Source organism: Schistosoma haematobium, chromosome 2 (assembly GCF_000699445.3).
Source record: "Schistosoma haematobium chromosome 2, whole genome shotgun sequence".
Classification (NCBI taxonomy): Eukaryota; Metazoa; Platyhelminthes; class Trematoda; order Strigeidida; family Schistosomatidae; genus Schistosoma; species Schistosoma haematobium.
Window position 1 is genome coordinate 8,265,524 of NC_067197.1, and position 25,335 is coordinate 8,290,858.

The window sequence follows — 25,335 nt, forward strand, 5'->3', positions numbered from 1 at the left end:
ATCACCTTGAATGATTGTAGGGTATCGACCTGATGTCCTGTATCAAGGAGATGTTTGATGATCGCACTATTTAGAGTCTTTCTTTCTCTTGTTCTAAGGCTTTTTGGAACATGTTTTTCACTGAGCCAACCTACTTTAAAATAATATCCATGACAAATCAATATCATAGCCACTAGTCATAATTATGTAATATATTGTAATCTATTAGCTTAACTAATACATTTTCTGAATTCTATAATAATGATTGATAATTGATGCAAATTCAATGAAACAAATCAATATTTCAGAAGGAGCTTTGTGAAGATTGTAGTAATTTCAACAGTTCAGATGATGAGTCAATTGAAGCTAGACCACCATGGAAAACCTGGAAGCACTGGACGGCCGTTTCGTCCCATTGTGGGACTCCTCAGCAGTGCGCATCCACGGGTCAGTTGTGAGGTAGTAACTGACTGATGACAATGGTGGATATGTCGCTCAGTTTCGTGGGTTAGTTGAAGTTAGATATTAACACCGTTGGTTGCCAAATCATTATTTCATCTTGTTAAAAGAAACACCTTCTTCTCAGAAAAATCACTATTGATTTTTTTCTCTCCAGGTTTTTTTTCAAATGACTTTTTCTTTTCTTTCTTGTATGCCTTCTAAATGTTTATCTTCTTATACAAAATAGAATTATTCAGATTGAATTGAATGTTTTACTGTATAAAACTTTATGATGTTTTGCCTGTTTGACTACCTGTTAACGTAAAAGGTATATAAAAAACTTTTTTTCAATGTAAGATATATTGATCCTAGAAACCTTATTTAAACTATTCAGTCGAATTGCTTATTGTAACTATCTATATCATCTGTTGTAATGATAGAATAGATTAGGTTAATCATTTTCATTAATTATTACAGTTTCCTGTTGGTCAGAAAAAAATAATGGTGAGTATCATATCCGTTGAACATGTTGGAAGCTATTAAAACTTCGTACGTTAATGTATATGTTGCTATAATATACGGCTATATTGTACAGAATTCGAGATTTAGTGTGTACATTAACAGTAGGATGTTGTGAATCTATGTGACAAGTACCAAATATAATGGAACGAGTATCTTGGATTTTAGTGGTAACTAGATGTATTGTCAAAACCTAATGACGCATAACGGGTACATGAAAGAAATATAACATCTCTATAGGTTTTCTGAACTGTGCTGTGTGACACGTTAGAAAAACTAACTGTGAAATAGTACCGGAAGTTTGTAACACAGTAATCAAAGCAATTCTTAGGAAACTATTCGCTATATATTGTTATCATTATGTTCCGAATCTTTTTTCGCTTGGTATTGTTTTACTTGAATCTTACCATTGATGTTTAAGACTGCAATTGATCAGTCTCTTATTGGCATATGTGCATACTGTACATATTGCCTTAATTTACAAGCATTATAAACAAAGACAGATAATGGCTAGCAGTGGAATCCAGGACGCGCATTTCGTCCTGTTTGGGGCTCGTCAGCTGGATGGACGAAATGCGCGTCCTGGATTCCACTGCCAGCCACTATCCATCTTTGCGCATCTTCTTTCGTTCACAAAACTGACTTGTCTCGGCTTTTATACCCATTTTAGCGGTTTCTAAAATCCACTTTTTTGATGGAAATTTTAAAAGATAAAACATTGAGGTTATCAAGTCCTTAGTTTTAGAATCCCTTGAAGATAGAAGATCTTTAATATTTCGCCATTAAATATTTTTAAAATAAGTGATATAATTCCAGTTATGTAAAGTATGTCATGCGTATATTTACAGAAACATAAAATGTGTTATAGTTGAGATGACGTATTGGACATGATTGGAACTACAATAGTCGGTGTGAAGAAGTAAAAAATCCTCCTGAATAATTAAAAAGGCATGCATGATCAATGCTAACCTCGATTGTCATAATAAGCCTAACGAAATGAATGCGAATGGCTAAGCGCTCACTCCATATCCTCGTTTTTCATTGTCCACGTGAGATTTCCTATCTATGTACATGATTTTCAGTCTAAATGCTTCATATTCGTCTACTTCTAAACTTGGCCAGATAAACCATTTTTTGATTGAGATCATGAACCGATCGATGTTAGACCACCACAATTGAAAACCTGGAAGCACTAGACGGCCATTTCGTCCCATTGTGGGACTACTCAGCAGTGCGCATCCACAATCCCGCCCGCGGGATTCGAACCCAGGGCCTTCGGTCTCGCGCGCGAACGCCTGACCAACTAGACCACTGAGCCGGCATCCAATGGTGATAGTTTCTAACATCAACCAATCCACGAAATTGCGTCCCACAATAGGACGAAACGGCCGTCCAGTGCTTCCAGGTTTTCAATTGTGGTGGTCTAACATCGATCGATTCATGATCTCAATCAAAAACTTAATAATCTCCACAACCCCTATACTAGTAATCAACATGTGCTCACTAGTGATTAACTTCGTGAGGGAATTCTCGGAGTTCTAGTGAGAAGCCGTGACCAGTGGAGCTAATCCTTGTCGGGTAGAGACAGGTATCTACCTCAGTACAACGGAAGTTGGTCGCGCAATTTCGTGGATTGGTTGATGTTAGAAACTATCACCATTGGATACCGGCTCAGTGGTCTAGTTGGTTAGGCGTTCGCGCGCGAGACCGAAGGCCCTGGGTTCGAATCCCGCGGGCGGGATTGTGGATGCGCACTGCTGAGTAGTCCCACAATGGGACGAAATGGCCGTCTAGTGCTTCCAGGTTTCCAAAGGTGATGGTCTAACATCGGTCGGTTCATGATCTCAATCAAAAACTTAATAATCCTCACAACCCCTATACTAGTAAACCATTTTTACCTACTACCATTAATTGCTTTATTAGTAAGTTTTAGATTAACTCAATATCGCCACATTCATACAATCTAATTAAAGTCAGATCCATGGGCCACTAAAGTGGAGAGCCCTTTCGACAACATCGTTCGATCTAAACAACGACAAAATAACGGGCCCCACTAAAACGTTAACTAAAAGCTAGTTTGAATCAAACACAATGAATATTTTTTATTACAGAAAGCCAAACATCATAGATGAAAACTGACATTAGTAATATCTGAGAAGAAAAAAACAATGTTCAATCAGCAATGTATTGCTTATTACATTGGTTAAACATTTCCAAATAGTTGTTAACATGAGGCTAGTTGATTAGAGGTCATTAGCTCTCTACATATACTGGTTTTCTCATCTGTACAAATACATGTCAAGTATAACATCACTCAATGAAAAAAGAACACTTTTTCTATATTTAGTTGAAGTTATCTATCATTTATGTTTGCTCATTGTACATTCGCTACATTTTAATAACCGATTTGTAGTTCGTTTCTTATCCTGCACAAAATATTTCTGTAAACCACGATATCATGTATATACTCCTGGACTTTCAAATACTGAATACAGTTGATTCTGAATTGTATGACGGCGGTTATCACTGCCTCGTCGCCAATGGCATGGAAGGATTCCTTCAGAAATACCTGAAAATTATATTGGGTTAGAGGTGATCTTAATGATCTGATAACGTGGCCGCAGTGTGCAACAGACAACTGCTTGAGGTCAATCACACAATACCTTTTTGTGAGTAGTTTTCATGTTCGCCCCTTATTTGTTGGAACCTTACCGCCGGAGATGGAAATCCGTTGGATAAGGTGAGGTGTGCACTTTTAGGGTCGAGCTTTTTATCCCCACGCCTCCTTGTGGGAAGGCAGCATCGCCGATATGCTGGTTTTCTGAAAGAAACACCTTAATGTCATCACATCTCTGTACAGCCAGCAGTACGACTTCGGACCTTGAGTTTGCTGCTTTTAGTTTTACCGCTCTTTAACCGACCTGTTTGTCATGGTAGTACCTTGAGTAACGATTGTCCCAGCCAGTATAGCTCGACTGGTTCATTACGATAGGCAAGCTCAACCACTACAGCAATGCAGCAGCAACAGTCGGGAACTGAAAAGAATATATGAAGTAAATGAATTTATTTTATTTCGTTATTTTTGGTATTTTTAATTCAATGAAATCGCTGGTAAGAAACTAAGCGGTTGTATATTGAATAATTGGTCTGTTAATGATGATTGTCTAACTTTTATTTTCATCTTTCTCATAAATACTTTTGTCAACTTTGTATAATAAATGGAACTATTCAAATTACTGTATTGACTAGGAAATCCCGAAACAGTACACTCTAGGTCAAATAGAACTAGGTGAACACAAACGAACGTATTGTATTTAGAATTCGTGATCAAGCTGGCCATCAAGTACAAATGAATCATTAGTTCATACGAACATCACACTTTGACAAAAATTATTTGGGGTTCCAAACATTTAAAAATAATTTCATGGTTCAAAATTTATTTTATCTTAATCCAAACAAAACTTGAAATCAAAAAATAGATTTTAAACCAAACAAGCATGACAACTGAAAAATACAACCAATTGCGTTGTAATTGATTGCTTCCTTCTTCTCAGTTATATTCAAATGAATAAATTTGGATTCTCAGAAAGGGATTTTGTGGAGATTGTAGTAATTTAATAGTTGAATTCATGGATCGATTAAGTCTAGACCACGTTGGAAAATCTGAAAGCACTAGACAGCCGTTTCGTCCTAGTGTAAGACTCTTCATCAGTGCACTTTCACGATCCCGCTCTCAGAATTCGAGCCAAGGATCTTTGATCCTGAATGCCGGCTCAGTGTCTAAGAGTTTAAGCGTTCGCGCACGAGACCGAGGTTCGAATCTCGCAAGGCAGGATCGTGTATGCGTACTGTTGAAGAGTTCCACACTAGAACGAAACGTCCATCTTGTGCTCTTAGGTTTTCCATGATGGTCTAGCTTCAATTGACTCATGATCTCAACTATTGACATACTATGCAGTTACATAAACTAAATAACACTTATTGTTATAAGTAAGGAAAGATTTCTATTACACTATTGTAGATATGCTGAACTCAGTTTGATTGGTCTCTTCTGCTATATAAGCTTCCTGAATAGATTACTCGGTGTTGGTTGAAATAAGTACAGAATAGAAAAGACTATGCTTCACTAAACCCGCTTTTAGTCAAAATTCGAAAGAATTAAAGTCTTGTTGACATAGGTAATATCGATAAAATTCCCCAGAAGTTGCCATATTCCAACAGACACTGATAAATCCAACTGCTGGGTATAAACGACGGAAAAATACACATATTACTATGGTAATGACTACTGTTAATATTAGTACTGCGATTAGTTAGTAATCACAATCAATATATTACTTTTTCAATGGGTTACTCACTGGAGTAACTCAGTTACGTAATAAATATTGCCTGATGTTTTGAAGCGAAAATTTCCTGGTTTGATATTCAGTATAATCATTTACAACAAGATCGAGGTGCATTCGGTTGCCAAATTCCAAATAGAACGAGATATAAAATCTAAATTTCATTAATACTGAACAAATTTTTTTTCACAAATTGTTATCTCTTAATGATCACATTGGTTCCACTGAAATCTCATATAGATTACTAGATATTAGTAAACCTCACTCACATTATAGTGTATCAATAGACTTTATTCAACACTGAAACACATCGCTTCTCATAAATCATCACTTTTATGTGAAAAACAAAAACAGGTTAGAACTAAACGTTCTGGATTAAAATTCAAATGGACTTCGATTCACTGCTAAATATTGACACTTGAAATAATAATACATATTCAATATCATTTTACTCATTATAAATTGTAGCTAAACCATCATAGAAAACCTTGAAACACTGTACGGCTGTTTTGTCCCGTTGTGGGACTCTTCAACAGTGCACATCCACAATCCCGCCTTGCGAGATTCAAACTATAAATATTACTATGATATCTATAAGGCCCCTATTGATTATAAATGATTGAATTAGGCTTGAAAAATTTGTTTTATTTAACTTTGAAACCCATATATATATATATATATATCCAGTATTTATATAACTCATGTATTAACCATTTTATCTGTCTTGTATCTCAGTGTGACTAGATATTCAATGGAATAATATTGTAAATTTAATTGTATGGAATAAGTTTAATTTGATTGAAATCAGGATAAACAAATTTTAGAAAGTTGTTTATCTTACCAATATGATTTGTTCAAATAAATAGGTTTTTAGATCAAATTGTTATGTGACAAAATTTAGAAAAACCAAATCACTGACTAGATAGGTGTCCTGTTTTATTGATTTATCTTAATTATTTTCTCATTATCAGTATAACACCGTTGGATGCCGTCTCAGTGGTTTTAGAGGTTAGGCGATCGCGCGTGAAACTGAAGGCCCTGGGTTCGAGTCCTGCGAGCGGGATCGTGGATGAGCACTGCTGAGGAGTCCTACAGTAGGACGAAACGAACATCCAGTGCTTCCAGGTTTTCAATGGTGGTCTAACATCGATCGGTTCATGATCTTAATCAATATTTTCTAATTATCAATGAAGTAGCAATAAATGAACGGAACACAATAAAGAAAATGGACCAAACACCAAAGTTATAGAAGGGAAAAAAACTACAACCAGGTCCGTTGTGAGATATCAGCTCAATGAAGACAATGGTGTACGGTGGCGCAAATTCGTGGATTGGTTGAAGTTAGACATTAAAACCATTGGATGCCATCTCAGTGGTCTAGTTGGTTAAGCGCCTGGCGCGAGACTGATAGGTCCTGGGTTCGAACCTCGCGGAGTGCGGGGTCGTGGATGGGCACTGCTGAGGAGTCCCATACTAGGACGAAACAGCCGTCCAGTGCTTCCGGGTTTTCCATGGTGGTCTAGCTTCAATTGACTCATGATTTCAATCTGTGAAACATAGAATAACAAGATATAATTAAATCCATTCTAACCCATAAGAATATGAGATTGAAAATCAAGGACAATCGAATAGCCTTACACGCAGGTAGCTAATCTGTTGTAGTTCGAATTTTCAATTCCAATCAATTTTCATTTGTATGGAAATGTGGAGATTGTTGAATGTTATTTAGATCAAAAACGGATATAAGTTAGAAAACAGTCAGTTGAAGATAAATTTTTAATACATTTAATGATAGATATTCCTTAACTAATTTCATATTTCAGAAGGTAAATAGTAGTAACATAGTACTTATAAATATTGTTCCCTTCAAAGGGTTGGATGGTTTTATTAGAATGAATATATTTTGAAAAAACTATAAGTTTGACATTATATAGCTTAAAACCTTTACAGTACAAAGCAAATCTGGTTAAATGTCTCAAACTATGACGTTTAGATGATCTATTAATAGTAAATATCAACACTACGATGTGTGTAGACAAGTACGGAATAGGCTAAAATATGATTCCTGGATTCTATTTCCATCTGCCGAAGCGGTTAGAACATACGTTACGGATTCTCGACAATCATCTACTTCGATGAGAAGTGTTTTCTGATGCCAGAGCAGATTGGAAGGAAGCTAGGGGAGTTGAAATATGGAGAGAAAAAATGAAGCGATGACAAAGAGAGGAAAATACTTTTGGGAAACCTTTTTTAGCTTAATCCAAAGTCTGTAAAGTACTAACATTTAGTTTGTCCTCCCTGTTTTATTTGTTGAATCATAAGTTTCCATTTAATTTAATAGTTACTGTCAAATTACTTTTTACTCTACAATTACTATAATTTAAATGTGACGTTTGTATTCTATTTTCCTACTCTAATGCCCGACTCATTTTGCTTGTATAATGTGGCAACTTAAACGGGCTCACATATGCAACAGGTTCTACTCTGAATATAATTGATTGATCAACCGGATCTCAATACTAAACTCTACTCGAAATGTCATATTTTCGTTATAAGCCAAAATGGATAGAGGCAGGACGCGCGTTTCATCCTATTTGAGACTCGTCAGCTGGATGTACCTGCACATTAGAGTTAATGTTCACTCTATGACTCGAACCCATTACCGTTCGCTTCAAACGCTATCACATTGACCACTTTGCTTATAATGCTTGTAAATTAAGGCAATATCGAGGCATGCGCAAAGTATGCACATATGCCAATAAGAGACTGATCAATTGCAGTCCTAAACATCAATGGTAAGATTTAAGTAAAACAAAAACCAAGTGGATGGTGGAGAAGATTTGTAGCACATGTGGATGATTTTGATGGAGTTTTTTTCTCTGAGCTGGATGGTTTGGTCGTTGAGCTTTCATCGTTCTCCTGATTGTTTGACCAATCAGGAAAATTATGCACAAACATAGGAACAAAAATCAAACCAATGGGTGATACAACCAAAACAAAGAACTAAACAATGACAGGTTTAAATTCAACAAGAACCAACCAACATCGAGGTCTACAGGACAAGCTATGAACCACATGTGGAGAAACTCAAACACTTCACTTCTACTTGATGTTTGTGCTGATGATGTCGTTCAGAAGAATGATGAATGTTCCACGACCGGACCATACTGCTTAGAGAACAAAACTTCATTAATACCAAGTGGATCTTTTCTTTATGTTTATCGATTATCTAAACTCAGGTTTATATATACTTAGCATTTATTTTTTTTCCGTTTAAGCATAGTAATTTTATCAAGAATTGTACATTTTCATTTCTTTTTAATTTAGGCTGATGTGAATATAAGTTATGTAATAAGAAATTATCAAAATCCTTATAATTTGGATAGCAGATTAAGAAAATGTGAAGCATTAAATGTTTTTGGTGATCATTGTGATCCATTTTTTCATTTTGCTGCTTATACAACAACTGAAAAGTGAGTTGAATGATTCCTTATTAAGTAAGAAATTGCTAAGAACACCCTTATTTCTTCGAAGATATCCCAAGTTAACAGAATATAAATTTCATTTGAATTCATAATCATCTGTATATGAAGTGGTATAATACAATTCATGTTCGACTGTAATTAACCAACGATGTGAATTAGGAAAGATATATATGTAGGTTAAGAAAGATATAAACACAAAGATTTCTCTGTTTTATGTCAAGTTACAAACAATCTGGTTAGCGTTACAGATGTGAAAGCGCGGATCGGCAAAGCAAGAACAGCATATTTACAACTGAAGAACATCTGGAACTCAAAGCAACTGTCAACCAACACCAAGGTCAGGATTTTCAATACAAATGTCAAGACAGTTCTACTGTGTGGGGCAGAAACCTGGAGAACTACGAAAGCCATCATCCAGAAGATACAGGTGTTTATTAACAATTGTCTACGCAAAATACTTCGGATCCGTTGACCGGACACTATTAGCAACAACCTACTGTGGGAGAGAAAAAACCAGATCCCAGCGGAGGAAGGAATCAGGAAGAAGCGTTGGAAGTGGATAGAACACACATTGAGGAAAGCATTCGACTATGTCACAAGGCAAGTCCTCACTTGAAATCCTCAAGGCCAAAGGAGGAGAGGAAGACTAAAGAACACATTACGCCGGGAAATGGAGACAGACGTGAGAAAAATGAACAAGAATTGGATGGAATTAGAAAAGAAGGCCCAGGACAGAGTGGGTTGGAGAATGCTGGTCGGCGGCCTATGCTCCATTAGGAGTAACAGGCGTAAGTAAGTAAGTAAGTAACAAACAATCTACCTAAAGGAACTAGATTACGGCTACTCTATATAGCTGGAGCTATATATATCAACTTCAGTAAAAACCGGATTTATGTATCCAGAAGAGGTATATTCAGTCTCTATGTTTATCTTGGTCCACGACTGGATCACCAGATACGTAAACTGAACATTATAAACCCTTATCCTTCTTCCAATTCATTTTGTGTTTGTAACTCTTTATCTACACATTCATCTCTCTCAAATTACATGACTTCTTTTTTGTCGTAATTATCATGACAACACCTAACTTGTTGCATAGTATATTCACACGTTATTACTGCCATTATTATTATTATCACTGTGGTTATCATCACTATTATTTTCATTATTACCTCGATTAACAAGATGAAATTCTCCTACTATGCATTTTATTCACATGATTTTTCATTATATTACTATTATACTGATTATAACTTGACCGTTTACCACGATTATTCTGTCGTTTATTAAACGACCTTTCTGATTTACAAATAACAATTATAAAGTATTTATGTCGTAATAGATCTGAAAGTACACCATTTTTAACACATAACATTGTCAAATTCACTAATATCAGAATGGGGGTTTGTGGAGACTGCAGTAATTTTAGTGGTTAGATTTATGAATCGATTAAACCTAGATCACCATTGGAAATCTGGAAGCACTGGGTGGCCGTTTCGTCCTAATATGGGACTTCTCAGCAGTGCGCATCCACGACCCCCCATGCGAGACTCGGACCCTGGACCTTCGATCCTGCATGCGAACGCTTAACTTCTAGACCAGTGAGTAGACAGCCAAGGGCGTTAATGTCTAACTTCAATCGATCCATGATCTTGAGGAAACTATCCATCGATTGTCATTATATGTGATCCAATGGTTCACATCTTCAACTTTCATCAATAACATGCGTTACACAGTAACTGGATATTAGGTTTTAAACTTAGATAAATAACCTTAATTATCAATCAATAGAGATCGATTGGTATGTAAAATTTTCATAGTACCCACATAATCGATAATTAATACGTTAAATCACTTTTTGGGTAATACAATGTAAAACTCAGTGATTCCGTTGTGTGTTGTTATACATTTAAATATGTTTGTCAGTAAATTGTTCATATGACTAGCTTTAGAGCAATTAAAAGTGTCAGTTTTTTTCTCACTTGTTTCTATTCTTAGTTTCATGTGTGACTTTATGTTAAATGTCTGTTAGTTTACTTGCACAGTAATACCTTGAAGTGACTGTGAGATGAAGAAAGGAATATTTGATTTGATCTATAGTGCTCTAACATTACACTTAAACTTAATCGTTGTAGATAATAGGTGTTGTTTTTCTCTTATCTTCTCATGATTGCATATTAACATACACTTATTATTTGGTAACAAGAGATTACAAAAGTTCACATTAAATAATTACTACTTACAGTGGAGTTCAACTAGGTCTGTTGTGAGATAGTAACTCACTGAAGACAGTGGTGGACGTGTCGCTCAATTTCGTGGATCAATTGAAGTTAGACATGCTAGCTCAGTGGTTTATAGGATAAGCGTTCACTTACGAGACCGAACCACCTGGGTTCGAATCTCGCGAGGCGAGATCGTGGTTGCTCACTGATGGGGCGTCCCGTACTGGGACGAAACGGACATCCAGTGATTCCAGGTTTCCCATGATGGTCTAGCTTCATTTGACTCATGATCTCAACTATTAATGTTGCTGCTTAACTAATAAAAATTATAAGTACTACCTAATACATATCATTCAACAAAATAAAAAGCACAGTATTAAGTGCGTGATATTAGACTATCTTACAGAAATGATTTCAACTTTATTTCAGTGGTTTGCACACACATGTCAACTGTTTTCCTCATATATATTCATTCGATCTACTAGATGGGAAAAACGTTCAACGTTGCGTAAAGAAGCTGGACCATTTGTAAACTCAAAGTATATCGATCACATTCTCGACACGTATGAAATACAGCCAATATTTCCGGTAAGCATTAAAATCAGAATATTTTTAAAGAAGCAAATTGCTTAGGAATATTAAGTTAGTTCTGTAGATGTCATTTTATGTATTGTAAAGTTAATGTTTATCATTAGCTGAAAACTAGAGAATAGTGAACTGATTTTTCGTTTTATTTCAAGGATCTATAACATTATACACTTATTACAACACGTGGGTTTGAACCTACGACCTTCATGGTGGACTTATATCTATTTCTAAGAGTAATCGACAATAGTTATCAATAAATACATAAATCTTAGATAAATTAGTAGCCAAAACTGGAAATAGTGAATGTATGGATGATTCAATAATTTTAAACTGATTTTTTCGTATTCTCTGAGACGATGAGGTTAATTATGAATATGCCCTTAATTTCAGTGACCTGAAGATATGAATTTGACAAGATCAATATTACTTATTTTTAATCCATACTAGTAATTAGATTGTATTGGTCAAGATGCACTGAGGCCACTTGTTTGATTGACTAGACATCACTCTGGGATTCATTTGACGGATTGTTGTTGAAGGTAATTGATAGGAAGTCCTGAACTTGTAATCCATGTTAGTTAGAACTTTCCAACAAGGTGTATCTGTAATATTGAAGAAACAAATTATAGAAGTGTGACTGGATCCCGTGATAAGTGGAGTCACTTTCAAAAAATTTGTTCACACCGAAAGTAACTAGTTTTAATTATCAAGAACTTCAGATTATGTGTCCCAAACCAATTACTTCAACTATGTAACAGCAAAGTTTATTTCTATGCTAAGTCGCTTAGACTGGTAGTTGCACCATAAATCGATATATAAAACTGGATGATTACTAAATAGCAAATACAGTGACATTGATCCAGTCAAATGTATATCTTTAAATGTCGAGAAAAACAAGCAAAGTTTCAGGATTGAACCATTTTAGTTTCTAGTAACTGATCAGTCAGAAAGGGGGTTACTGCTGTGTAAAACAGATTGGTGACACCATGTTGGTTATAACTGGATGACAAAGCTCTAAACACCATGTGGTGCATTATTTTACTAAAAATTTCAGATACATCTTATTGATGATTACCAATTATACAAGAACCTGTATCCAAGGCATTCTACTAACTACCCTCAATCTCCTTAAAACTAAAATCTGACTGGAAAATTTTGGAAATCGTGAATTTTTACAGTTTCAGAACACAAGTCATTCACCAATGAGTAAAAATATGGAATTATTTTGATATGAACTGAGATGAATGACAGTCAGTTAACAAGTCAAAATGTAAAAAGGTAATCAAAATAAATCTACAATCAATTACAGCGTGGTTATCATGAAACATCATTTACAGCTTACATCTACTAGACGAACTGATAGCCACCGTATGAGTATAGGATAAGGATAAGCTTAAGACAAGTACGATAAATTTTCAGCCAGTTCCTAGCCAATTAAACAATAACTTTTGCATACGTACAGTTATGAAAAGAATTTTTTGATCAACTGTAGAAAGAAAGTGGCATTCTATAAAACCGTTTACCTCATTGTGCGTCTTAGTTACACTTCCAAGATTAATAATATTTACAGTTAACATCTCAAAACTACCTACTAAATGAAGATCATCACCAAGGCTAGAACAAATGTCTTTGCACATCGAAAACATCTTGATGACTGTTTTCTTCCTGTTATTTTCATATTTGAATCGGTAACAACAAGAGCTGCAGCTCTGGACACTAATACGGAGAAAATTTTATTCTTCTTATATTCTGTCGAATAACAAAAACGTGGTCTTTCTCATAAGTGAGACGTAGAAACCCCGATTTATGACTCATAAACTATTTAGATACTGTGTCAACGCCTCCCATCATCCGAACATATATTTAGGATTCATAGCAGCTAGACGTAGTCTGTCTATTACTTACTTACGCCTGTTACTCCTCGTGAAGAAGCATAGGCCGCTCACCAGCATTCTCCATCCAACCCTGTCCTTGGGTAGTCTGTCTATAACAATAGACAAAGAATTTATTATAAAACAAACCTTCTTGTCGGTTGAGTTGTAGGTCTCTAAAGTCGCCTCTAAATTTCGCGTACACTATTATATGTAAAAGTCATTTGGATTTTGATGATTGTCTTATACTATGAAATAGAAGATATATTCTTACAAGTCCCTAGTTGTTTCAAGAGGTTTGCTTCCATCGAAAATCCTAGACGAACAAATATCTCTATGAAAATCATATCAGCTTCATTGCTGGAACTAAACATGGCAGACAACAACACCTACTAAAACTGATAATGATAAACCAGATCCACTACTTTTGTGGGTCCCGTTAGAGTCACGCTCTTTGTTGTTGGGAGAAGAATACATGTGAATTATGAGGGGAAGGGGTATTAAAAATAAATTTCACACCCTTAAAAAATCATTCCCGTTCAGAACATTATATTTTATACAACCTACAAAGAAACAATTACCCACTCGTTAAGCTCACCACTGTAATTTTCACATTATGGTAGCAGAAAGCAATTGATCATAGCCATTTTAAAGATTCTGTTCGCTGTGGAAATATTATATCCAATGCTTGTTATAAGAGAAAATTAAATTTTGCATAAAAACGTGATAGTTGCGTCCATGATTTTGATTTATTAGTTCTCAATTCAATATACTTTTACCATTAACCACTTATGAATAAACCCTAACAGTATTTTAAGCAAAGATGGATAGTGGATAATAGTGGAATCCAGGAAGCACTTCATACAGTTTGGGACCCGTTATTTGTATGTACCTGCATCCCAGAAATGATTTTCATGCCGGGACTCGAGAACTCTGCTTAAAATGATTGTGAATTACTGTCAATATCAAGGTAATTTGCATAGGATATAGATATCCTAAAAGTGAATGATCAACCGCAGTCCTAAATGTCAGTGGGAATATACAAACAATCAATATACTTATGATTCTGTATATCAGTCAGTCAGTCAGTCAGTCATGTACAGTGTAGCATCAGGCACATATATGCATCGGTTCAAATTGCCCTACCTTATTAGAAAAACAAAATGAACACCAAATCAATAGAAACGATTACTTTATTAGTATAAGAAATGATTGTATATAAGGAAACTACAAAGCAAGAAAGAATTAGTTGGATAGAAAGTAAGACATAAAGTAATTTTAATCTCATAGTTTAAAGGAAGACAAAGAGTGTATACATCGACGACATTGTGATTGACCCAGAGTTTCTAATCATTAGTTACAATAGTTGTGCGAACCTCAACAAAGTAGTCTGTATCTACCAACATGACTCAGACCAGAAGTTAATGATTTCAACAATTGATGCCATGTTTTTGGTTTGAATCAGTATATATGAATTAGTACTTTTAAAAGTTTATTCTGATAATATTTCGCATTAAAAATTAATTCAAGTTTTACAGCCTATTCACTTGCTATTGTTTGGCTTGTATCTGCCCATTGAGCTTTAAGACTGCAATTGATCAGTCTGTTATTGGTATATGTGCATACTGTGCGTATGCCTCGATATTACCTTAATTCACAAGCTATTTGTAAGCAATGATGAGTCGCAAATAGGACGAAACGCGCGTCCTGGATTCCACTGATAGCCACTATCCATCATTGCTTTAAAGCCTATTTCTTATTATATCACATTGTTCAATTGTTCAATTAGTAGTGTGATATGGCATATTATTAATATTTTTTCCTACAAGGATATACACTTCATTAGATCAAATATCAACCATCAATTTTAAGGGCATAGTTACATGTGATATTGTCTGTTACTATTAGATGATTTCTTCTTTTTTTTTCATTTTTAACCACACAAAATATAACAGCTGTTTATTTGATTTACAAATCAAATTAGAATTGGTTACTTGTTTCTAAGTGGATTATTAAATAAATAATCTTTCATTTGTTCTTTTTTTGTTGGCTTTAATCATATGATTGTTCATTCGTTATTTCAAGAGGATAGAAACTTTAATCACAAAAATAGTTTTTACGATCTTGTTATTTTACGATCAAAATTGACAGATAATTGATTAGTATCAGAAGAGGTTTTGTGGAGATTGTAATAATGTAAATAGTTGAGATCATGAGTCAGTTAAAGCTAGACCAACATGGGAAACCTGGAAGCACTGGATGACCATTTCGTTCTAGTACCGAACTCTTCAACAGTGCGCATCTGCGATCCCGCTCGCCGGATTCGAACCCAGGATCTATCGGTCTCGCGCGAGAACGTTTAACCTCTAGATCACTGAGCTGTCATCTAACGGTGTTAATTTCTAACTTCAACCAATCCACGAAGTTGCGCCATCGTGCACCATTTTCTTCAGTGAGTTATTATCTCACAACAGACCTAATTGAACCCCACTGGTCACTGCTTCTCATTGGAATTCCAGTAAATACCTCTTGAAGCCAGTCAATAAATACTTTACAATTTAGGCTGATTGACCCAGGAAGTGTCTTCGTTATTTTTTACTCCCGAAAAAATTTTAATGATATAATTGATACTATCTACAGACTGTAGTAATACTAATATGTAAAAACGTTTTTCACCAAGAAATAGTAATTTTTGGAAAGAATACAAGCTTGATTAATGTGTGATCAGTGTTTTTTTTTAAAGTAAAATACCTATTTACGACACCATAATTGTACGACAGTTGATTGACAGACTACAGAAATATCTTAGTGTGGAACTTATCTTCGATCAACGAAGTCATATAAACCAGTATATAATACTGAACTAAGTTTATTTTTAAAAAATTTTCCAAAAACATGATCATAGTTGAAATTTTTTCAAAGTTCCTCCCTTTCAAAAAAAGAACACTTCATTAAAGTTCGTTTGATGAAATATAGTACTTAAATCTGTCTTTTCACTTTCAACTGTGTATTAGGATGCCATAGAAATTGAACTTGATATTCATGATAGTGATATAGATGAAGATCAACGGATAGCTCTATTTAGAAGAACAGTTCCACTTGAAACTAAAGGAAAACATGAATTTCGGATGGGTGTCGATGTCAAGTAAGTATGGGGCTTTATTTAGTTTTTAGTTTTGTGTCGATTCGATTTAAAGTAAATATTTGAGTTTTCATTTAATCTTTGGAAAACAAGTCTATATCTACAAGAGATTCACATACTAGTTATAATTGTCCACAAACCGAAAGACCATTATTACTCGATTAAGCACTTGTTTTAGAGGTATCTACCATGTTTAATATGCTTTATGATGTATTGTGAAATATTTTCAACGATGCAGACACAAATCCTCTGTGCTCTGGCACGTACATGTACACTGTTTTATGGTCGTCTTTTGACAGTACCGGACGTGATAAAGTTTTACTAGATATGAGAAGAAAAGGCTAGTGACAACTTTATTTTCCTTGGGTAGTGTGTGGTGGTCGATATTCAATATAATCCTTAAACTTCATATACAGTTCGTCCTGATAACCATCACTAGATAATGCTTCAACGGTGTATTAATCGGAAGGCAAAATTGAAGAGTTGATTGCGTTTATTACTGTACCACGCACAGATAAGCAAAATTACAGGTACGTTAAGCAAGCATGAAAAAGTGCCGAAAAGCTAGCAGGCAAGAGAGTGAGCGTGAGTCAAACGAGCGAGTCAGTGAGTCAGCGAGTGAATGAACAGGATTAAAATGTACACATATATACATAGGGAAATGAATGAATCATTGAATCAATTAAACAACTTATAGTAAGGCTAGCAGAATGAATATATGCGTAGTCAGTATGCAATCCTCAAGCATACATATTCATACAAGTGTAACAATAATAAAGGTATTGTGCTGATGACTGCCGGTTAAATAAGTTAACAAAAGGGCTTAACCACATTAAATGTGAGCAAACTCAGTTGCATGTGAGCTGCTACGAATGGCATCACAGTTTCATTCACTTGTATATTAATAACACTTACTGATTATACAGTTACGTTGATTCATGAAGAGAGGAATCTCCGTTATAAAACTACACATTGACTTAAGAGAGTTCTGTCTAATGTGAACATGATAGAAGCAATATTTATTTTAAACACCTGATACATGATAATATCATAATATTATACTTTATACATAGCTAAATAGGAGCTTATCATCAACACAGTAAGTAATAGATTATTACCTGATGAATATCTTGAACGGAAATACATGTGAAAGCTGTTATAACTTGTGAACCTGTGTGCCTTGTTTATTGTATAACGCAACGACACCGCCATTCAGAGAGTAGTGGTTTATCAATCGAACCAGTGACGCCTAAAACACGTGCGAGCAACCTAGAATCCTAATTAGCCCTGCTGTCCGCCTAGCCCAGCCAGCTAAGTTCAGAACACCAATCTCAACCTCTGCAATATGAATCATTTTAATTCAAACATACTGAGTCAATATATCAATCAAACAGACCTCAACGTACCAATAAAATATGAAACAACATTTATAAAAGAATTAGCCAAATGTGGCTGTGAATGATGGAGATAATAATTAATAGACAGGCCATAACTCAAGAATGGTAAATCGTATAATAATAGTCTATGGGTCAAATTAAAGCTTATAATAATAGCAACATGAACATGAACAGTTTAGTTACATAACAACTATACGATAAAAATCTACGCATAGTATTGATCCACAGATGGATCCCGAAAATTAACATTCATTATTCTTATCGTGATATGACAAAAGCATTCATAGAAATGAATAATATTATCAATTATATATACAGATTCCTAAAATAAACTAATCCGATTTCGTTTATTATTTTTGGAATTTAGGAAAATGTAAAGTAACATCTCTCATTGAAGTCCTAATTTAGTATAATAAATTCATTAGACTATTAATGTTGTTTCATCTTAAAATATTGAAAGTTCATCTATCTATTTTCTAATACTTCCATTTTAATTATTGATATTATGAATCAATTGAAACTAGACCACCATGGAAAACCTGGAAGCACTGGACGGTTGTTTTGTCCTACTGCAGGACTCCTCAGTTTAAAGCAACTAGATATCATTTTTGTAAGCAATGATGGATAGTGGCTAGCAAAGGAATCCAGGACGCGCGTTTCGTCCTATCTGGGACTCGTCAGCTGGATGTACCTGCATCTCAGAGTTGATGTTCACCCTGGGACTCGAATCCAGTACCATTCGCTTCCAACGCCATCGCGTTATCCACTCAGCTACTGAGTCCTGATAGCCACTTGCTTGTGCAATATGGTGAATTTAAATTCACTTGGTATTGGTACTGCTAGCCACTATCCATCATTGCTTACAAAAGCTTGTGAATTAAGGCAATATGGAGGCATACGCGCAGTATGCACATATACCAATAACAGACTGATCAGTTGCAGTCTTAAACCTCAATGGGCAGATACAAGCCAAACAATACCATGTGAATTAAATATCATGTTTATAAAAACTTCTTTATATAAACTAAACCCTTGGTAAAGTCTCACCAAATCACATTCATACTCATTCGCTTGCCTGCTAGCTTTTCGGTACTTTTTCATGCTTGCTTAACGTACCTGTAATTTTGGTTATCTGTATGTGATCCACTAAAAATTCATTAAATCAATCAATCAACCAAACAAAATGTACCTCACATTATTATTGACACTGTTTAGATTGAAATTAACTAGTTCAATATTAAAAAAAAAACGTTTTGTTTATAACGTAATGTATTATATAATCAAACGAACCATAAGTATTACATATTTACCTAATAAGCTTGACAATTGATATTCATCTGTTATGATGATATTTTCTATATGAAATCATATGGAATAAATTATTAAGATATCCCAATTTGATTGATCATAATGTAGATTAAGAAACATTATGAACTGATTGAAGTTAATAATGTAAATCACTGAATGCACTTATCTCAATATCTGAAGTTTGTGAATTCGATCTCCTATCAGATCTTGGATACGCACTACTAAGGGGTCTCATACTTGGATGAAACAGTTATCTAGTTCTTTTTATTTATCTAAATAAAATCATTCAGTGATGTAAGCTATGAAATTCAACAATCTCTCTACATACTTCCAACAGTAATTAGAGACTAGGTTTAATAAGGTATTTAATGTTATAACTTGTGGCCTCTGCGCCCTGTTAATGTAGAATGTAACGATACCGCCAATTAGAGAGCAGAGAATTATCGATCGGACCAGTGACGCATAAAATCCGTGAGAGCAGTCTAGAGTACTTATTGGTCCTGCTTCCAGACTAGCCCAGCCAGTTAAGTCCAGAACACAAATCTCAACCTCTGCAATATGAATCATTTATTTCAAGCATACTGGGTTTATATATCAACCAGACAGACTACACCATACCATAAAATAGGAAACAACATTTGTACAAGATTTGGCCAAATGTGGCTGTGAATGTGGGAGGTAGTGATTAATAGACAGGGCATAATTCAAGAATGGTAAGTCGTATAATAATAGTTCATAGGTCAAAATAAAGCTTATAATAAGAGGGGCATGAATATGTATAGCATAGATATTTAACAATTATACGATAAAAATATAGGTATAGTATTTGTCCATAAATGGATCTCAAAAGTTACCATTCGTTATCCTTATCGGGACATAACAGTTAAGAAAACAATGATGATAATAGACAATATAGTAATAGTAGGAACCAAATAGTGTCAAATTCAATGAAATGGTTTATAGGAATTGGAATGATAATATGAATATTGCATTCATGAAAGACTAACAATACTTAGAAAGTGATTATCTTATCCTTGTCAAAGATCTAAACCTGTGAGTGTTATCTAATTGATACTCGAATTTACACAAAATCTATGATTTAAACATTTGATTGGAGTCCAAAGTCTTTTTTAATCAAATCAAGAAGTATGACAGACAGAACCCGTCAGTAGGGGATAGATGTCCCTTGTAATATGAGGACCTACTGCACTCATCAGCAACGATCTCTAACCACAGAACATTCGGTTATAATGCGCAGAATATCAAGCCACTTAGATTGTTCTCAGTCTACATTGTAATTCGCTCGATGGAATTCGATCAACGCATCGAAGTAGACAAACACAATATTGGTTATTAGTAGATGGTCAGTTAGTACAATGTTTGAGTATCATATTTTAATGTTCAAGGTCTCATCAAGATGAATATTTTTAACCTATCTCTAAGAAACTGAAATATATATAACACAATGCATGGTATCAATTAGTTTCCAGTGGTTGACAGCATAATCTACATTCAACTATCTCATAACTTGTTTCTAGATGTAACCCGTGAAATCAAGATTACAGAATATTTACTTAACCTATAAAATTACCCATTTGGATTGCTATGTAATTAGTCTTCAGCTGATCAGAATCTCAGTTCGATAAATCAAAGGCGACCAATTATAAAAATTATCTGTCTTTTCCCATAAATTCTTAAAACCATCAATCCAAAATACAAGTCTCTTTTCTTACATTTTAAATGATTTGTAACAGAGAGTTTTTTCTCTAAGTTTATTCTCTGAAGAAGTACCATACATTGAGCGAAGTGAAGCGTTAAAGAATTTGAAAATCTAATTTTTCTACTCATTGGGATCTGTGGTGGTTCCCAGCAAAAGGAGCTTATACAAGATGTATCGATACACTAGGTTAATAATAATATACCAAGAGACTTAACAGTAAAAACCCTAGGTGTAAAACCAAGGGTAACAAAATACAGCTGGTATACAAATGGTATATTAAACAAACAGATAATAACAGTTATTATGGAATGAATGTTACTTTTAAGCTGCCCCGTGAGATAAAAACCACAAAGGAGTTCACTTGATTGACGAAGATTCCTCTGCAAGTGATTGTACCAACGGCGTGATGAGAAAGACAGAGTCCGATAGTATTATATTATAATAATCCGTGACAAAAGTCCAACGTAGCGTCGGAAGGCCTAAAAGGATGTTATAACACTATAATATAGTCTTCAATTAAAGACCGTGGTCAATAAAGCAGAAGAACAGACGGCGTAGGTAGCGTTTTATATTTCAAGCAACGCGGTAGTCAGTTCGTATCGTATATTCATTATCAAAACAATTATCATCATTTTTAAACAAGTGATACAGAAAAACAACAGATATTTAATAAAAATGTGGTTACATATAAGGTGTGACAAATTAGAGAGAAAATGCGGTTTTTATTTTGTCGTTACAAAAATCACTGAATATACGTCAGGATAGATCTTACAAAGATATCATTTTTATCAAGAAAGTTATTTTGTATCTGGTGTACATCTGATTTTATATAGAGGAAACATTGGGGCTGCAGGGAAGCTTCTCTTTAACGTTACATTAATCTTTCATCTGTTCTCATCCATTTTGCATTCAAATATGAAGAGATTTTAGGCAGGATCATATAAGGATTAAAACAGCCCTAAATAGAAGCTTAGCAGTAGCTCAAATATTTTTGGTATACGACATCAGATGTTTCTTAAATCAGTCCAAGTGGACCAATATCCTTCTAAAGTTATCTCCAAATGTACTTACAAATTCACATGTACATGTGGAAGCACCTTTATAGAAAAGACTGAAAGAAGGGCATCTACAAAGTTTTATATTGTTCCCTTATTTCAAAAAAAAATATTTTGTTGAATTATCGTTTTAGAGTTGAAGCCCATATTGAGATAACTTGTACCAAAGATTATTATGGACAGCGTTGTGAGGTATATTGTACACCTCTATATGATTTATGGAAATGTGATGAGAATACCGGTGCTAGAATATGCAGTAAACCGTGTTTACATGGCAAATGTGTTCTCACAAGGTAAATCATGTCATTTTTTGCTCTAAATAATTCATTTGATTAAATGAAAACTAAAATAATATACACTTTTCAACATAATCGATGACATCATTCCCATCATTATCCATTGATTAGTTTATATGCTTGACATGTCTTTATAGAGAGAATATATTATTCAGTATGTTTCTACCCAAGCTATTTATCTGCCAATAAATCAAATGCATTTATGTCATATTTGAAAATATTCAATCAAGAAAGAGAACTATTTTAGACTTGAAATCACCAAACAGCTATCGATTTTATTCAACTGGCGCCAAATATTCGATATGAAAACTGACACCAATCTCATCTTGTAAATGAATATTGCAAACAATCGATAATATCGGTTATTATTATGGAGAGAAATTGTGTTTTTATTCTTGTCAGATTTTAGTTCCTTTAATCATCTTGAAGAGAGCAAGAGTAAAAATACTAGTAGAATAATATGACTTCATTTTATTTCATATGGATCTCGTTAGCTTCTTGCAACCTGTTATATTGAGTAATCATAATTATAAAATGGATTCAAATTATTTACATGAAAGAGTTAAATTGAAATTTGTTAAGAATTCATATAAGTGTAGTATAGAAGTGGCTTATATAATAAAACTGCTTGTTGTTGATGTTCAGACTTGATCAATTATCATGTTGCTTTCAATACTGTCATCTTTTGTGCTGAACTCCTCGATTTCATTCCTCAATCTTATACAATTAAACTATGCTTAAGAAGTCAACTATTAACGAGGGTTTAATGAATTAGCTTCAAAATAGTAACTTAGGCTTCGCATATCAGTTGGATTGTTAATCGTTATTAAATAAATCTCAATGATGTATGAATTCAGAAAGAAAGATGAAGCACCGACTACACAGATCAATAAGCCACAGGTAAACCAAGCGAATTCGTACAGAAAAGCTAACGCGACAGAGCGAATACAGAGGTGAATTAAGAGTCAAATCAATTAGTAAGATTCAAGAATATATATAGTTTAATCACTTAATAATTGTACAACAAAAATATATATAATAATAATGATTCATAAGTAACTCCGTGAAGTCACCATCCAGGTGGAGTTTTGTTCTTTGAGCTGGATGGTTTGGTTGTGGAGCGTTCATCGTTCTTCTAAACAAAATCATCAGCAAAACCTTCAGGAAGAAGTGAAGTGTTCGAGTTTCTCTAAATATGACTCAAATATTGTCCAATGTACCTCCATCTTGATTGGCTATTGTCGATCACTAACTTGTCATTATTTACTTCTTTATTTTTATTATATCTCCCGTTGATTTGAATTAACAACGACTTCGGTGACATAAAATTCACAGTGGAAAATGATTCAAACAACAAACTATAATTTTTGGATCTAATAATCACCAGAACCAACACAGGAAAACTGGAAACTGAAGTATATCGGAAGTCGACCCACACAGATTGAGATCTCAACTACGGTAGCAACAACCCAGGAACTAACAAAATCAACTGCGTACAAGCTTTATTCACGGGGCAAGAACACACTGCAACACGCAACGCGGAAAACTGATGAAAAATATCTAAAGACCATCCTTCAAAGAAGGGCTACCCAATGGACTCATCAAAAATATACCAATCCAATGCGTCAGTAGAAACAACTCGAAGTACAGAAACTAACAAACGGATCATCCTACCTGTTATATCCTTTTTTTTCCAACCCCCTGTCGCCAATTGTTATGTTCTTAGCTTATAAGATCACCGCGAATACGATTGGCAAATTTAGATATATAGACTTATATGACCAACGAATGATGCATACGTCTGAACGAACAGCTTGGAGTCACGATTGGTCCTTTTCGCACTAGCCCATTAACTCCAAAAGATAAATCTCAGCGTCCGTGATATTAATCATTTATTTCAAACATACTGGGTTTATATACAAACCAAACAGATCACATCGCACCATAAAATAAAAAACAACATTTGTGAATGTGGGAGACTGTGATTAATAGACTGAACATCTTATAATAATAATCTATAGGTTAAAATAAAGCTCATAATAAGAGGAATATGAATATACATAATGTAATTACGCAATAGTTATACAGTAAGAATATACGTATAATATTAGCCCACAAATAGATCCCAACAGTTACCTTTCATTATTCTCATCGGGATATAACACTACCATATATAAGAAAGGCTGGAAATTACAACTAGATTATTGAAGCTTTTTGGAATAGGTGTAGAACAAAAACAAACAGAAAATCACTCCGATCAATCCAATACAAACTAAAGAAGGAAATGACAAAAGAAGAAAAACCGAACATCATTTACAAAATAAATTGTTCCAACTGCAAAAAACACTACATTGAACAAAATAGACGATCGCTTCACCTTCTATTGTACGTACATCAATTAAAAATCAAACGCCTAGAAGTCATTATTCATTTAGTCTTCTACGGATATAACATAAGTCACTTTAGACATAACTAATTGTAAAATAGATAGGTTATTCATCATTTACAAAAATTAAAATCCACCCATTCGACTTAATTCTTAACCTTCAAAACAGTTGTACGTAAAAAAAAATGTTGGACACTCGTAAACAAAGATAATAATATTCACTTGGTATTGTTTTACTTGAATCTTCCTATTGATGTTTAAGACTGCAATTGATCAGTCTCTTATCGACATATGTACATTCTGTGCGTATTGCCTCGATATTGCCTTAATTCACAAGTATTATAAACAAAGCTGGATAGTATCTAACAGTGGAATCCAGGACGCGCGTTTTGTCCATTTTTGAGACTCGTCATCCGGATGTACCTGCACCTCAGAGTTGATGTTCACTCTGAGACTTGAACTACTACTCACTATCCATCTTTGCTTATAAAGATATTAATTACTTACTTATTTACTTACACCTGTTACTCCTCGTGAAGTATTATAGGCCACCCATTAGTACTCTCCATTCATTTGTGTCCTA

At 34.4% G+C, this 25,335-nt stretch overlaps 1 protein-coding gene across 3 annotated transcripts in view; it reads left to right on the plus strand.

The window, feature by feature from the left end:
* MS3_00006142 (uncharacterized protein) overlaps window positions 1-25,335 on the plus strand; it is a 58,083-nt gene that overhangs the window by 8,360 nt on the left and 24,388 nt on the right. For all 3 annotated transcript variants that reach the window (XM_051214255.1, XM_051214256.1, XM_051214257.1), the window contains 4 exons: window positions 8,610-8,755; window positions 11,475-11,577; window positions 16,463-16,593; window positions 22,205-22,363. In XM_051214255.1, the coding sequence (XP_051067406.1) occupies window positions 8,610-8,755; window positions 11,475-11,577; window positions 16,463-16,593; window positions 22,205-22,363 (539 nt within the window). The remainder of the gene's footprint in view (window positions 1-8,609; window positions 8,756-11,474; window positions 11,578-16,462; window positions 16,594-22,204; window positions 22,364-25,335) is intronic.